Consider the following 16,272-nt stretch of genomic DNA (forward strand, 5'->3'; position numbering starts at 1 on the left):
ACTTTGTTCGGGTGCGCCAACAAAATTCCGGAACTGGTCTTTTAGGGTATTCCCCCTTGGTTAATTAGTCATGCTGATGGGATCAAACACACAGTCCAGCATGGCTTTAATCACGTGTAAAGTCAATAGGTCCGAAAGGCGAGACCTATTGGCTTTGCCAATTCCTGTTATGCAGCTTCAACGATCTGTTGGCAATGTATTATTTGAGAACAATTAACACTGATTTAATCAAGAGCCATATACAAAAAGGTCCACCATATTGCTTATGTTCAAGATTATCTGTTTTCAGTTACAGAATTAGTTCTAACGAGATGGATTCCAAATGATTGCCTCATTCTGAATCCACCTATATTTGACTGAAAAGGGCCCACAGTCAATACAACAAACTGTCTAAAGAATGATTTAATGCAACACAAACAACTTTAATATAGCTACAAGTCCAAAAACATTAGGATTAATGATTTCTGTGGCTCTATCTTATTCTAAACACCATTATACCTACAAGGCTGGGGACAGGAATTATGTTTTAGGCAAGGTGGCTTCTATGCGGCTTGTACAGAAGTGGGTGCACATCCGTTGGTCCCACTATAATCTTTTGCTTCATGCAAGAAAACATGCGCTTGAATTAGGCAGCTTCCATCCTTGGAAAGCAACTTTAAATTGCTTGAGTCATCAAGCTAAATAAGTTAAGGCCCGCATTGAACCTGCTTTTGATATGTGGAGTTGGGCTGAGGCGTCCCCTTTTCACCTTTGTATTAATAGGAGTGCCTGGCGGACCCTATTTGAGGTTTTTGTTCTCCTCTCTTGTACTATCCTTGTTTAAGCTCGGCCAACTGTGACATGTGGGTAGTGATGTTAAAAACATTTTATGGGAAATTGTGCTCATGTTCTTTTTTAACTTGTCCATATGATGAAATTGGAGAATTTAACTTACACTATTGTGAACATATTTGCGCTTATACTACTTATATATTATTGCTTTGTATTAGATTTTATATGCTTTCATGGTCTATTTTTAATCAGACGGAAAAAATTTATTGAATTTAATTGAATTTTTAATGTCATTTAGAGATGAGGTTTGCAAGACTTTCAAATGTAATGTGCAGTACTATCTTGGCGTTTTACGTTTAGCTTGTCCAAACAAAAACAAAAAATCTAACCCAGCACCAAAACAAGAACCTGGTGCGTTTGAATGACAAGAGGCGTAAGAAGGAGATTGTCTAACACCAAAATAAATATTTATTTCAATAAGTGGTTGCAAGGGCATTATTTCCGACTTATGAAATTAAAGGGATAGTACAAACAAAGATACTACAATCTCACACCATTATACAATACAATTTATAATAAACACACATTTTCAAATGGATATGGGTCAACAGAAGTACATGCAACATCATATAAAGCAAATGGGTTCTATATATCCTTAAAATCACTTCATATTAAAGATGATACTACAAAGCATCAGCGTATCCCCAAACCCTTGTATTTTTACAATATTGAAAGTTTTTTACTACCACCCGAGTCTACAGAGTTTGGAGGCAGTATTTCTTGACTGCAAACACACTCCACAGTGGCCGATTTCATAATTTGATTTATGACCCCATTGAACTCCTTTCCAGAGTATCAGCGTGAAGTGAGACTGTAATTAAATTGCTTTACATTGCAGTCATCATATACACTACAGACATAATATAAATACGTTTTCAGTTCGTATATAAAGTAAAAAGTGTGTAAAAAGTACTTCACATTTTAGGAATGTGCAGCAAGTTCAACGCTAAATCAAAATGATTTATATTTTAACTCATTTTTCTGTTCCAAAGGGTTCAATTTATAAACTATGATGCTTCGGACTGAAATAGAGTTCCTTTGTAAGCATTGAGACAATGCAAGGGATTTGCTTCTTTCCATCAAAGTTTGGTATATTGGAAGAGGATTCGAACTCATAGGCCACTTTACGGTTTACGCGAGTCAGCAGATTCATGATCTCAAGGGTGTCGCCATACTTCTTCAGCATTTCACAGAGGGACTGGATGAACCAGGAACCATTCATTGTATTCCTCCATGAGTAGTACCCTGAGATGAGTTAAAGAAAAAGCATTGCTAAGCACTCAATTTACAAAACATACTTAATATACATTTAATAGTATTTTTGTAATACATTCTAGTTCCATATTTGACCTTGATGGCTATTTTTCAAAAACAGATGCAAAGTTACTTTCCTTCGGCAGTGAACTTAATGGTGGATACTCCACCTGCAGATTCTTCTTCTTTAAAATAATCCCAGGGTCCTAACTGGATATAGGTTTTCAAAATCAATTGTTCCAGTGCCACCAGCAGGTGGTGCCGTCAGACTTTGTGGCAGTCATGAGTTGCCCCAGAAGTCATGACACAGCCATCTGAAGGCGCCTCCCCTGGACACTGTCAGTTTTGTACTCCTCTGCGCCCTTTGACGCAGCTCAATCATGACAAACTGGAAGTGACAGTATACTGAAACTAACATGGGAATCTTTTAACCGGTAAAAGGGTTCACTTAACCTAACAGGGAGCTGAGAGAGCAGAGGTGAATCTGTTGTGAGACAGAGTATCCACTAGATAGAAGTATCCATCAGAAGAACTTGCCTTAAGGATTGCTCTAACAGCAGATTCCTCACCTTCAGAATAGATACTTAAGCAGTACCTTCCAAAACCAGAGCTTTTGAGGAGTGGACTCACACAAAAAAGTCTTGCAGGACTGAGCAGGCAAAAGGACCCCCTATGAGGCCATGACTGGTCCAGGAAGTAGTGCTTGGTGAAAATAAGCATGGGCATCCCTTCCCAATGCTGCTCAGGCAGCTTTAGCTCAAACGGAAATAGGGTTCCTTCTTGAACAAGATATAGCAGGTCTTCAAACACAGGACAATTCACCTGGACGGGTTCCATTCATGACCGGTCTTCTGCTTCTTAGCACAAGAAAAACCCACGAAATGCTGCTCATCTACAAGTTATTCCATTGTGCACTCTAGGCAAAACACTGTGGGCTCTCCTTGGATCAAGCTGTCGGCCCATTTCATAGGTAGAAAGTATGCTTGGAGTCTCAGCACCAATTTATTAGAAAATGAAATGGTGTACGGTGGTTATACTGACAGCGCTTGCACCACTCTTAGAAGGCACACAGAAGTGATTCCAATAAGAAAAACCATCATGATGGTGAGGAGTCCAAGAGCAACTGTGCATTGATGGTATGTACATCAGAAAACAAAATTACCAACTTTAAGTCCCATCGATGCATAATTAAAGGCCTTGCTGAATCGTGTGCCAAACCTTGCAAGAAACTCATCACACCGGGTGACTTGAATAAAGAAGGTTGGTCAAGCAAACATGAAAAGGCTGGGAGTATCACCCGCCGCAAGCTTTACTGGGCTATAGACAAGATGAAAAGAACTCCCACCACCACACTTGTTGTTGGGACCACGTCGGGGACAGGCTAAAGCCCCGTAAGGTGACCGCTTTCACTGCCTCGCACCGCATCGGCGCCGGAGGACTCCAATTCCCGGCAGGCAGTGGGGCGCGCACAACGCACGTCATTCTCAAGCGCCCGGAGGCGCTCAAAAGACCGAGGTGCCTCCCGCAGCGTGCGGGCGCTGCTCGGGCCAAGGGCGGGCCCGTCCCGCGCCCGTCCGTGACAGTAAGAGGCAGGGCTGGGCCACCTCTTTTACATCTGGTTTCCAATCGCACCTATAACAAGAGCATATGGACTAAAAGGTACTGTGGGGATCACGAGGGGGACTATTGCTAATGGTGTATTGACAATTCTACCCAAAGGGTGCCTAATAATTAATAACAAAGCTACCAAGAGGGGTCTGATTGGTAACAATGGGTAAAAGGAAATCTATGGAGGGGGGTCCAGCTCTGGCAATTACAAACAAGCATTTACAATGCAATGGTTTTGCCTTTGTTAAAGTTAGAGCTATTGGCATTGCTCTTGACATTATTTTTATTTATGTTTTTTTAACATAAATAAATGGCATTGTCATTTACAATGCCACTAGCTTTATCTATCGCAAATGACACACACAAACACACACAGAGCCGCCCCACACACACCCCCACACAGAGCCCCGCACACACACAGCCACACAGAGCCCCCCACACACACAGCCACACAGAGCCCTCCACACACACAGCCACACAAAGCTTCCTACACACACAGCCACACAGAGCCCTCCACACACACCAACACAGCACAAGCAGGCAACAGGGGCAGACGGAGGCACAAGCAGGCAACAGGGGCAGACGGAGGCACAAGCAGGCAACAGGGGCACACAGAGGCACAAGCAGGCAACAGGGGCCCACAGAGGCACAAGCAGGCAACAGGGGCCCACAGAGGCACAAGCAGGCAACAGGGGCCCACAGAGGCACAAGCAGGCAACAGGGGCACACAGAGGCACAAGCAGACAACAGGGGCACACAGAGGCACAAGCGGGCAACAGGGGCACAAGGAGGCACAAGCGGGCAACAGGGGCACAAGCAGGCAACAGGGGCACGAAAACGGAGGCACAAGCAGGCAACAGGGGCAGGTGGAGAAAACACAATTTTCAACAGCCCACTTGGCTCTGCAACAGTTGCCTTTGAAAAGCAATACGGCGTAATGGGCATGATCAAATCCCGTCCCCTGCATAAAAAAAAACAACCGCCTGAGGCGACTGCTAACACAGATGTAGTACAAGGCATTACACGGCAAGGGTGCTGCTGCCGGCAATTATCCTGGTATTTAAACAAATCTCTCTCTCTCTCTCACACACAGAGCGGCCCCACACACACCCCCACACAGAGCCCCGCACACACAGCCACACAGAGCCCCCCACACACACAGCCACACAGAGCCCTCCACACTCACAGCCACACAAAGCTTCCTACACACACAGCCACACAGAGCCCTCCACACACACCAACACAGCACAAGCAGGCAACAGGGGCAGACGGAGGCACAAGCAGGCAACAGGGGCAGACGGAGGCACAAGCAGGCAACAGGGGCACACAGAGGCACAAGCAGGCAACAGGGGCACACAGAGGCACAAGCAGGCAACAGGGGCACACAGAGGCACAAGCAGGCAACAGGGGCACACAGAGGCACAAGCAGGCAACAGGGCCACACAGAGGCACAAGCAGGCAACAGGGGCACACAGAGGCACAAGCAGAGCACAAGCAGGCAATGTCTACACGAGGCTGGAAAAAATAATTACAAATAATTTACATACAGGCAAATTTAAAATAAAGACATTTTTGATGGGAAGTTGCTGCCTTCGTGAATAACTGCGATTCCTGCTTTCAAGTGCATGAAACACTTATACTTCCAAAATGGCTTTCTCGTCTGGGTAGGTGCAGAATAATGTGCGCCTATGCATGCCTTTATCGTCCCTTTTCTATATCTATGCTTACTGTACTGAACTGTACAGTACAGCTGCAGCTCCATCCGGGTAATTTTCTTCCCCTGGGCAGCAAACGAAACGGCGGCAGCAGAGGCTACATCCGGGTACTCGCTGGCTACAGGTTAGTGCACCGAGTGGGTCCATGCTGGTGCTTCAGCCCGCGAGACGCTCTTCCGTAGTCACTACCAGAGCTATATACATATAAGGTCCCAAATGCGAGACCAATTGCATTGCAAATGCTTGTTTTCCCATTCCATTAAGTACTCCACCCCTGGCGCACAGTGTGAAAGGCTGTTAGAGCCATAACAAACATGACCCCATGCACATGAAGTCAGGCCAGCGACCTAGCCTCGGAGGCAGAATGACAATAGTCTGCTCTCCCACTGTCACAGCATGAGGTGTGCCTGCCTCCCTCCGCGTGTCTTCAAGGGGCTGCTGATGGGAAGCCATTAGCGTCTACTTATCAGTAACCAGGATCAAGTCCCAGCGTCAGTTCGACATCCTGTGATTCTGGGGAAATCACTTAATTTACATGAACCAACAAAAAAATATGACCCTCTGTAATGCTATCTGGTGCTCCGATAAAGCGCTCCAATGCCTCTGGGTCTGGCTCATGCTATATAAAACTGCATGTAAGGAAAGCACTATTGTTTATTTCTTTTTGCATTTACTCATTAGCATCATTCCCTTTCTCAGAAAGCTCTCATGATGCTAGCCACAAGAACACTGGAGGGCCTCCCTGAAGCACTGAAAAAAATGAATATCATAAACCCCCATGGTGAGTGTAAAGGCAGTTTAGGTCTGTGCAAGATCATGTGCCCCAGTAAACATTCATCAAAATATCCTCAGCAAACGTATGGATAAAAAACACAATTAAAAGCGAGTTCCTAGTGTTTTTGATAACTCTGTGCTTCTAACGTTTATTTTTTTCTCTTTGGAATTTTAATTTCCTATTTAATTACTGGCCCTATAAGCTTCAAATTACTTTTTTTGTATGCGTTTTTATATAGCGCTGACTTTACCCGAAGATGTCAGAGCGCTTCACAATAGGAACAGTAAATGATACATGAGGAGAGAATTACATGAAAACAAATTACACAAAAGCAAACGTTAAGTTACATGAGGCAAAAGTGACAATTGTGAGCAAACAAAATACAAGAGGTAGCGAACGGTACATTACAGGAGGAGAAAGTGGCATGTGTGCAAGTTACAAAAGCGTACAAAACATGGCAGACACTCAAGCACAAGAACAAACGTTACGTATGCAATGGTGGCATTTGTCATCGTTGCTATCTGCGAATGTGGGCCGCTTTTTTGGGCTGCCCGGGCCGATTGCGACCCCAGTGCAACCCTGAGAAGTAGTCAGGGGGGCGCCAGCGCGCGGGTGTCACTGGGGGGTGGGCAGGTTGCGGTGCCGGATTGGAAGGTGGAAAGGTCTTTCGGTGGCAGTGTTTGCCGAGGTTATTTGTGTAGGAGTGCTTGCGTGCGGATGGCGTCGTTTTGGAGAGGCGGTGTGGGAGTGCCAGTGTGCGGGTATGGTGGCATTGGAGTGTCGCAGCAGACCCTGGCATCAGTGTGGGGCATCAGTGTGGCTGCTCGAGTGTGCGGAGGGGGGAGGGCAGGGGGTCACTCGGCCTGTGGTGGTCGGGTCCTGCTCAGTGTTCTCCGGTATGTGCCTCCGCTTCCTCCCTCGTCCAGGGTTCAGAGGGCACGGTACATCGAGTGCCGCCGCATTCCTTCCCCTGGCACCGCCCCACGGCTCCGCGGCTCCCCAGACATTCCACACTGAAGGCTTCCCAGGTGCCTGCCGCCCACCGGCCCTGGGAGAGGCGCGGGCAGGGGATGAGCGCGCGGAGCAGTGCCTAGCTACCCCGGGAGCAGTACACGGGAGACCCGCCCAGGGGCACGAACGAGAGTCGGTGACTGGCGCGTCCAGGGCCATCTAGAGGCGCAGCACTGAGGAACATCACCCTGAGGTAGTGCTGGAAGGCAGCAGGCCCAGAGGCGCTACATACATTCATTATTCCAGGCACCTAGGGGTGAACCCGAGGTAGGCCGAAGGGAAACAACTAGGTGCAGCACTCTGCGGCGTGTGCATCACCAGGAGACGTCTCCTAAAGACAGAGGGAATGAAATCCAGGTGCATCTGTCGGGGCAGTACCAGCAAGCACCGCTAAATATCCAAACATGCTACTACTCAGCAGCAGGACACAGTGGTAACACCTACGGGTACTAGAGGCACCCGGGATGAGCGTTAAGATTCATATAGGCACCTTTAACGTGCAAGCTTCCAAGGGGGAGCACCCATGAGTGCCACTAGGGTGACCGACTCCCTCTGGGTCCTCAGGGACTCTGTCTCCAGTCCTGAACTTTTCACCGATAAATCACAGTTTTAGGTGTGTTAGACTAATTAGCTCAATATGGGCAATTCAAGACTACAACCCCCAGAATGCAGTAGGTTATCACAGGAAAGTCAAGGGCTTGAAACAGTTTCCGCGAGGGAGGCGGTTGTCCCAGGCATCTCAGGGCTGCAGCAGCACCGTAGAGCAGCAACCGCAGGCAGCAGCCAGGGACGTGAGGCACGGCCGATGTTACACTTGGGGGAAATGCAGCTAACAAACAGAAGCAGTGAAGTGGGGCCAGTAGGAACGTGTGCTCAGGACTGCAGGCAGGAAGCACAATTCAGAGCAGCGGCAGGAATTGTACTCGCAGAGGCAAGCGGGTTTATTTCTGTCGTTGCAATCGTATATTTGGCGTTTTTGAGGAAAACAGACTAGGTAAGAGCTCGAGTTGTAATCTCCAACCCATTGCCTAATATACTATCCATTAAACTATCGGTGTATTAGTTTCTTATATGACTTTTTACAGTAGTAACTGCACCGGGACAATATTTTTTTTAACCGCACATACCTATCTGCAACTTCTGCTGAGGGTCCCGGCCAGGCGAGCTCCGTATACTCTTGCCGTCTTCCTTCTTCCCCCGGGCTGCGGGGGGCGGGCACTTCCGGCCGGCCGCGCTAGGATTGGCCGGCCGGCCAGTCACGGGGCGGGAAACGGGGGAGGAGAGACGCAGAAGTGCCGGCAATGCCGGACCAGACACGGGGGCGTTCCCGGCGTCGCGTGACGTCGGCAAAAGCCAAAGAATGTCGGGAACGCCCCCGTGTCTGGTCCGGCATTGACGGACAGGCCCCTCGTCCAATGGCAAGGCTCCATTTACGGAGCCAGCCAATCAATGACGAGGGCCGAACCAAAGCCACACTACTGTTCTCATCAGGTTTTCGCCTGCGCCGAAAAAGATGCGCAGAGCGCATCTTTTTGGCGAGGCAAAACCTAAAAAGGGGAAAAAAGTAAAAAGGACTCAGCATTCGGCCACTAACTTGTCCTCTCAAGCATCGAAGCCATTGTCAGCGAATGTGAGGAGATTCTAGGGGGGAATCCCGGACCTATTGTAAGGGAGGAAAGTGATTCTTTTAATGTGCCTCCTAAAGCAGACCGGAGCAAGGTGATCTCTACTATTTTTAACAAGAAACCCCTTCCCCCCGTCCTATCTGTGAAGTGCATAGACCGCCCGAGGGCCGATTGGAACTGGGTCCTACAGAACCTTCAAATATTGTTAATCTGCCCACTAAGATTGTTCCATCTGAGAATATACCTGAGATTTCTAATCAGGCCCAAAATGGGGTGCCAAGCGAGAAAATCATCCCCTGCTCCAACAGATTTGCTGTTTTAGAAGGCGAATATGGGGATCCAATTGAAGCAATATCACAAGGCACTAGCAAATTGGATCCCAAGATGGGTACCCATGTGGATTGTTCCACATGTCTATCCTCGAACAAGTTATTGATGAATAAAATAGGAATCCTGGAGAGGGAATTGCTGATGGACCCGTCACGGAAGGGGGAAATGGGTGGACCTAAAAAAGTAATATCTTTAACACCGCCCGCATTAGTAACATCATCGAATACAATGGAAACCCCCCTCATAAAGCCCAAGTTAGGTGGCGGGATTCTAGGAAAAGGTATCACGGTCAATAGACAGAAAGGCAATAAGAGTTCCGCTGTGCTCCCCAATACGGGCGCGTATGCAGATGCCACGAAATCAGGGGGATCTATTCAAAAGTGCTACGATCAATACCAGAGTAAAATAAACCCTGGTAGTCCAAGCACGGTTTATAAAGGGCTAAGCGCGGGCGATTGCCAGAGACCCCAGTCTATTAATAAGCTCCCGGGAAATTCAAAGGCAACGGTATACCTAACCAGGGTTCCAAAGCCTAGTGGGGACCATGGTTGTGAGAGCAGTGAAGCAGTTCATAATAAAGCAATTCACTGGATACAACATGTGAGGGGATGCAGATCAATCATCAGGGAGGATATGATCAGTGTTAAAAGACTGTCCCTGTTTAGTTCCCATACAGACCGCATTAAAATAAAGCTGTGTAGTGTGGCGATGGCGGAAAGCTTAGTACCCTTGGAGTATCGAACCTGCCCACCTAAGCATTCTAATATCCAAATCAGATATTTTCCATTGTGGTTTATAGACAGTATGCAGGACGATTCCGAACTGAATAAAATAGATTGACTATTCAAGGAAATGCCCTCTGTACATGTGGTTGACACATCTGTTGCTGTTAATACCGAAAAACGGATCCCAGCAACTATGGCAACTTTAAGTAATGTGAACTCGGAAGGGTCTATATCGGGTACTGTAGACTCATTTGAGCTTGAGAATTGGTCCGTGGACCGGACAACTTGAACCTAATGGACTTGGTCCCGCAGGCTTCCGCCGGTGGTGAGGAAGGAAACTTCAATGTGATCAGACTGCTCTCCTGGAACATAGCAGGTCTCCAAATGAAACTGGCCATCCCGGAATGGAATGAGTTTATTAGCAAGTATTAGATCTGCATGTTTCAGGAGACCTGGAGCACGGTCCCGCTGTATAAGTCTGGGTACTCTACTTTCTTTATTCCAGCAATTAACTTAGAGAAATGGCGCCCATCTGGGGGGGGTCTACAAATATGGGTCAGCGTGGCATTAAACTGTGACATTATCAATCATAATTCAGGTTCGGGTGATATTATGCATTTATCTGTCAAAGGTCACCACAATGACACTTCTGTAGAATTGTTCAATGTTTACGCTAGAGGCACCCATGGGGGACAAAGCTCAGATACCATAGCAGCTTTAGAAACTGCATTAGCAGGCGTCCCACCTTTGGCCAATATCATCGTGGGTGGTGACTTTAATTGTACATATGAGCCACTAATGGAGGAAGATCTAACAGGGGTTAGTGAGGAAGATGCGAGGCAGGGAATTCCTCCTCTAAATTTGTCAACAATTGAGAAATGGACACCGAGGGTGGTCCAAATCAATGCTCTAATTATAGAATACAACTTTCGAGCACTGAATGGTAGAACCACCTCGGACCCCAATGGGGCAATGACTTAACAGACCTAGCAGTCCCTCACGTATTGATTATATTCTGCTCAATACTCATTTTTGGGGAAGATTATTAGACATGAGGGTGACAGCGATCATAACCCTCTATGTATGAAAATTATATGGGGAAACCAGGGAGAAGTACCTAAAACCCTGCTACTAATAACAAAAGAGGTGGTCCCTTCTAATTGTAACTGCAGATTAAAATGGCAGAAGGTGGCATGTCAGGAAGAACCCCTGTTTGGCATCACAGAGCTAGTATTAGCGATGAGCAGGGAACTGACCACATTTAACATGACCCAAGACACTACGCAGGGACCTGGTCTAAGAGATCTGTATAGGTGCCTTATAGAAAAACTGGGCTCATTTTTTACGGCAAAGGTGAATAGAGGGAATAATAATAAAACGCCCAAGTGTGGTAATTTGTGGTACACGGCGAGGTGTAGGGAAAAAAGAAAGTCTATAACCATCGCCCTGCGTAGTAAAGATCCCGTTGCCATAAGGGTTGACAGAAAGGAATACAGTAATACGGTGTATCTGGCAAATCGGGAGTGGGAGGAGGACCACTGGCAACAGCTTAAAGCAGCTGCTCAGTTAAAAGATTCCACCTTGTTCTGGGAGGTAATAAACAAACTTAGCAGAAGGGGAGCAGAACCCGTACCAAACCACATAACTGAGCAGCAATCGTTCTCACACTTTTCTAAACTATACTGTGGTGAGATGGAACAAGACCAAAGTCCAGCCACTGAGAGAGGCTTCTCAAGATATTATTGAACCATCTGATCCCTTAACCATTAATGAAGTTATACTGGCCATAAAAAGTATAGCCCCGGGAAAGGCAGCAGGGCCGGATGGCCTCCCGGGTGATTTATTCCTATATGACCCCTCATTGTGGGCCAACTTCCTCACCCTCCTTATAAACTTAATTGCACAGGGACACCCTGTCCCTGAGTCGTGGAAGGGAGCTGAAGTTGTAACCATATATAAGAAAGGTGCCAGGGAGGACCCTGCCAACTATAGGCCAATTAGTTTAATCGATGCGGTTCAAAAGGTAGTTGGCAGGGTCATTGTCTCTAGAATAGGGTCCTGGCTTGATGAGGGGAACATTCTGACACACTATCAGGCTGGTTTCAGGGAAAGGGTGGGTACGATGGACCAGGTTTTCAGATTCTTTGCGGTTTATTGGAAAACTGTTTCCATCGGGAAAGTAAGCTCATACCTGGCCTTTATAGAGCTGAAAACAGCCTTCGACTTGGTGCCCCGTGTAAAGCTTTGGCAGGTTTTAAATGACATGGGCTTCCCACGTTATCTTCTTGAGTTTATCAAAAAACCCCATGAAGGAAATTATGCTAAAATCAGATGGGGGAGCCAGGGACAATTGACTGGCAGGGTTCCTGTGAACAGGGGGGTCCGTCAGGGCAGTGTGATGGCACTGACTTTGTTTTCTCTTTATTAATGGGGTGGTAGCCCATTTGAGAGAGAACCCAGCCGATGCACCGGTCCTGGCGGGAGAGAAAACACCTACCCTCCTTTTCGCAGATGACACCCTTCTGATGGCCAAAACCCCTATGGGGCTACAGAAACTGTTGGGACAGTTTTAATCTGTTTTGCTTATCACGGGGTCTGCTTATTAACACCTCTAAACCAAACTGATGGTAATGTCAACATCTACAAAACCAAGGAGGATTAATATTACCCTAAATGGATTCCCATTAGAGGTGGTGGGAGGCATTCGATTATCTAGGCATCAGGGTGAACAACAGAATGAAATGGGACTCCCATGTGGCCAAAATGCTCCTAAATCTTAAAAGAGTGTTAGGGTCAATTCTGAGAAATCAACAAATCTCAATTAGTAAACCTATAGCCCCGGCTCTCGTGGTATACAAAAGAAAAGCGTTAGCTTCCGCAGTGCACGGTTCAGAAATGTGGGGGTTTGAAAATACCAGGGATTTGGTTAAAGCCGAGAACAAGTTTATGAGGGATCTGGTATCCCTCCCCCTCTCAACACCCTTAAAACCGCTCTACCATAATTTGGGCAAACGTTCAATAAAAGATATAGCTAGTCTTCGCCCCTTATTGTTCTGGGTGCGCCTGAGGAGGACACCCGAATTGGCGAACTATGCCTTAGTATTGGACGAATTAATAAAATTGAACAGCTCAAAGAAAATCCTTTGGTTGAATAATTTAAGGCAGCTGGTCATAGACCTGGGTCTGGAAGATGCTTGGTTGACCCAAACACCCCCTCCCAAAGAAAATATGAAACAAATTTATTGGGAGTGGGTCCAGGCAGAGGAATGACACAGTACTAAGTGGGGGGCCCTAACTAATACATTTCTAGAGCATAAACCTATCAGGAAGCTGGAACCTTTCCTGGACTTCATACAAGTCCCAAAAGACAGACCTCTCTTTTAAAAATGAGATATGGGACACTGCCATTAAATGATTTTACAGAGAGATGGAAGAAGTCTAGGTTAGTGCAAGCCACCTGTCCGGGTTGTCCTTGCCCTAGTGAGTCCCTACCACATTTTTTGTTCGCCTGTAAAGCATACAGGGATGTTAGAAGAAAATGGCTAAAACCAGTTTGTAAAGAGCTAGGAGTAAGACAATGTAAGACGGCCTTACGCATTCTCAGATCAGATACGTCATCTCTGTCCCTGATCTGTGGGGTTGCAAAGTTCTTGGGAAGGGCATGGCTGATACGTTAGATTATATTAAAAACAAATGCGCTAGTTAATTATGGTCAAGCCTGATGATGAAATTTGCATGTTTAAATTCATCACTGTACTTTAAATCTGCCTTGCACTTTTTTATTGTAAATAAGATTTTGTAATGTTTTTATTGGCTGTATTTTAGCTAAATGTATTCTTATTGTTTGTATTAGATAGGAAATGTATTTACTTTTATGATAAATGTATCGAATAAAGTATTACAACACAACAGAAAAGAACATCTGCTAATTTGTCCTTCAGGGGATCAGGGCCGGACTGGGAACCAGAACCGGCCCTGGCAAAGTGCTCGGCCGGCCCCCCTCTCCATCCTCGGGAGGAGAGGGGAGGGGGGAGAGGTGCAACCGTGCTCTGTGACAGGGCCGGTTTTCGGCCGTTTTTGTTACAGGGCCGTTTTTGCAGCATAACGGCCCTGTAACAAAAACGGCCCCAGGGGCCCAAAACCGGCCCCCAACCTTGCGGGCCACCGGGGAATTGCCCGGTGCCCTCAACGGCCAGCAGGGGATCAAGCTGATGGTCCCTACAGCAGGCCACAAATGTCTACCAACTCCCTCTTGAGATGCAATTAGTTGAAACGAATCCATGCCTTCAGCAGGTAAGTATAAATTTTGCAGTTGTTGCTGCTCTATCTCCAAGCATGGAGGTCAAGATTGTGGAGCCTGGCAAGTTGCTTACAGAGGAGGTACACCTGGAGAGTCACATGGATTGGAGAGCAAGTCGAGCCTCAACAGATCAGGGAACCATACTCTCCTGGCCCAATTTAGGGCTGTCAAAATTACTTGGGTTCGGTACACCCTAACCTTCCTCAGAACTTGACAGGGAAGACAGTGATGGAAATGCATACAAAAAGGCCTATGCTCCAATGGCGGGGGAATACCTCCCTTAGGGACCTCCTTTGCTGGAACTCCACTGTGCAGCCATATCAACACTGCATGTTCTCGGCAGTGGTGAAAAGTTCCAGTCGGGGCATGCTCCACTGGTCGAAGACATCATTAGCCACTCTGGGTTGAAGAAGCCCTTTTTGGTCTGCTAGATGACATCCGCTATGCTCACCTGCCCAGGCATTTAGTGACCCTCCCAGGTGTTTGGCTTGAAGGGATCTCCCATGATAGCCCAGTCCTCTCCAAAGAAGCAGTACCCCTTGACACAAGATCCAAAACTCCACGCTGCCCTGTTTCTTGCAGTACCACATTGCAGTCATGTTGTCCATCAGGATCTGCACAGACCTTCCTATGATGGATGGGTGAACTATTTTCACAGCCATTCAGTTTGAGCAAATCTCCCGGAGGCGGATATGAAACTCACATTATAGGGGACCACTGATCCCAGACTTCCATGGGAGCTACCACAACTCAGACGATTCAACCATCACTACTATTCTCTCTGGATGGGGAATGGACAACGGACTGCTGTACGACAAGTAGGTATTCACTTGCCACCCTTAAATGTTCTAGGCGGTCTCCTTTAAGATGCAGATGTCCAAAAAAGCGCCCCAGTGTTGCATCCATAGGAAGAAGAGGTTCCATTGTATACAGCGAGCACAAGTGACCAGGAGGAGTACACCAAGCCTATGAACGGAGCTCACTGCACCCTAGGATTGAGCTCAAACGATCAGGATCATATCCTGAATGTCATGGACTTCTTTCAGGGATGGAAAGAGGATAGACACCCTTTCAGCTAGACACGGAGCAAGTGGAAGCTGTGGGTCCAACCATGGATGTTGAGGCCTTTTAGTTCTGGGCTCTGAGAAACTAGGCCAAGTTTTAACCCTTCAGCACATGACCCTCAATTGTAGCATGGGTCAAGTCCTCTCAAGGAGTTTGGGAGACAGGGAGGGGGACAGGGAGGAGAGTGGTTGATGACAGGATTACAAGGGCACACGGCTCAAAATAATCCAGCAACCCCAAGAATAAATATCAGGCTGGATACTCCCATTTATGACAAGAATAAAACACAAACATAATATGGCACGCACAACCAGTACACAGTCTTGGAGAGGCCAGTACTCTAGCGTTGTTCGGGTAAGATCCTGAGTCCCACTTCCCAAACCAATGTCTACTGACATTAGTTATCCCCCATTTACATGAGGCCACATTCAGGTTTGGCTCTGCTAGTGAGTACGATTCTTAGAAGAGCGACAATGGCTTTGTAAAGTCAAAGTGTCCCAGCACTGTAGTGCATTAGTCAGGGCTCAGCGGCCTGGCAATCAGTCTTACCTGCTCCCATTGGTGTTACAATCTGAAAGACCACGGAGCATTGAGCAGTCTGACGCCGCAGTAGATCAGAGCGGATGCCGGCCATAAGCTGTAGTCTCGTTGATGCAGGCAAGGCATCTGGGCATCCTCATTGATCCTCCGGTGGTAGGGTTAATTACTCTGATCTAACTGGTAGGTCTTGGGTTGCTGTTGATAGGTTTCCAATGCTCAAGTAGGTGCACTGGTTGCACAGTGTACAACAGTGAATCTTGCTTTTCATGATGGCCCTCTCTGGCATACGAGGTTGCTGATATCAGGCAGCACACAGATAATGTCCCGATCGGTGCAGCAGTACTGATCTTCACAGCTGCTACCTCGGACATACGGGGCATCCAGGTTAGGCAGCAGTCCAACTGGAGCACCATTCATGGTGCCTCTCTCTTGCATACGAGGCTGTCGACTTTAGCATCGATAGGGCCATTGGCCATATGCTGCGCAAAGTACT

General features: G+C 47.1%; 1 protein-coding gene across 1 annotated transcript in view; it reads right to left on the reverse strand.

Annotated features, from left to right (window-relative positions):
- Positions 1-1,216: 1,216 nt before the first annotated feature.
- The window catches only part of CASP3 (caspase 3), a 255,987-nt gene continuing 240,931 nt past the window's right edge, over positions 1,217-16,272 (reverse strand). The window contains exon 7 of the mRNA XM_086962484.1: positions 1,217-2,076. Within this exon, the coding sequence (XP_086818610.1) occupies positions 1,832-2,076 (245 nt within the window). The 3' untranslated portion in view covers positions 1,217-1,831. The remainder of the gene's footprint in view (positions 2,077-16,272) is intronic.

Source organism: Lissotriton vulgaris, chromosome 3_1 (genome assembly GCF_964263255.1).
Source record: "Lissotriton vulgaris chromosome 3_1, aLisVul1.2, whole genome shotgun sequence".
In the NCBI taxonomy this organism is placed as follows: Eukaryota; Metazoa; Chordata; class Amphibia; order Caudata; family Salamandridae; genus Lissotriton; species Lissotriton vulgaris.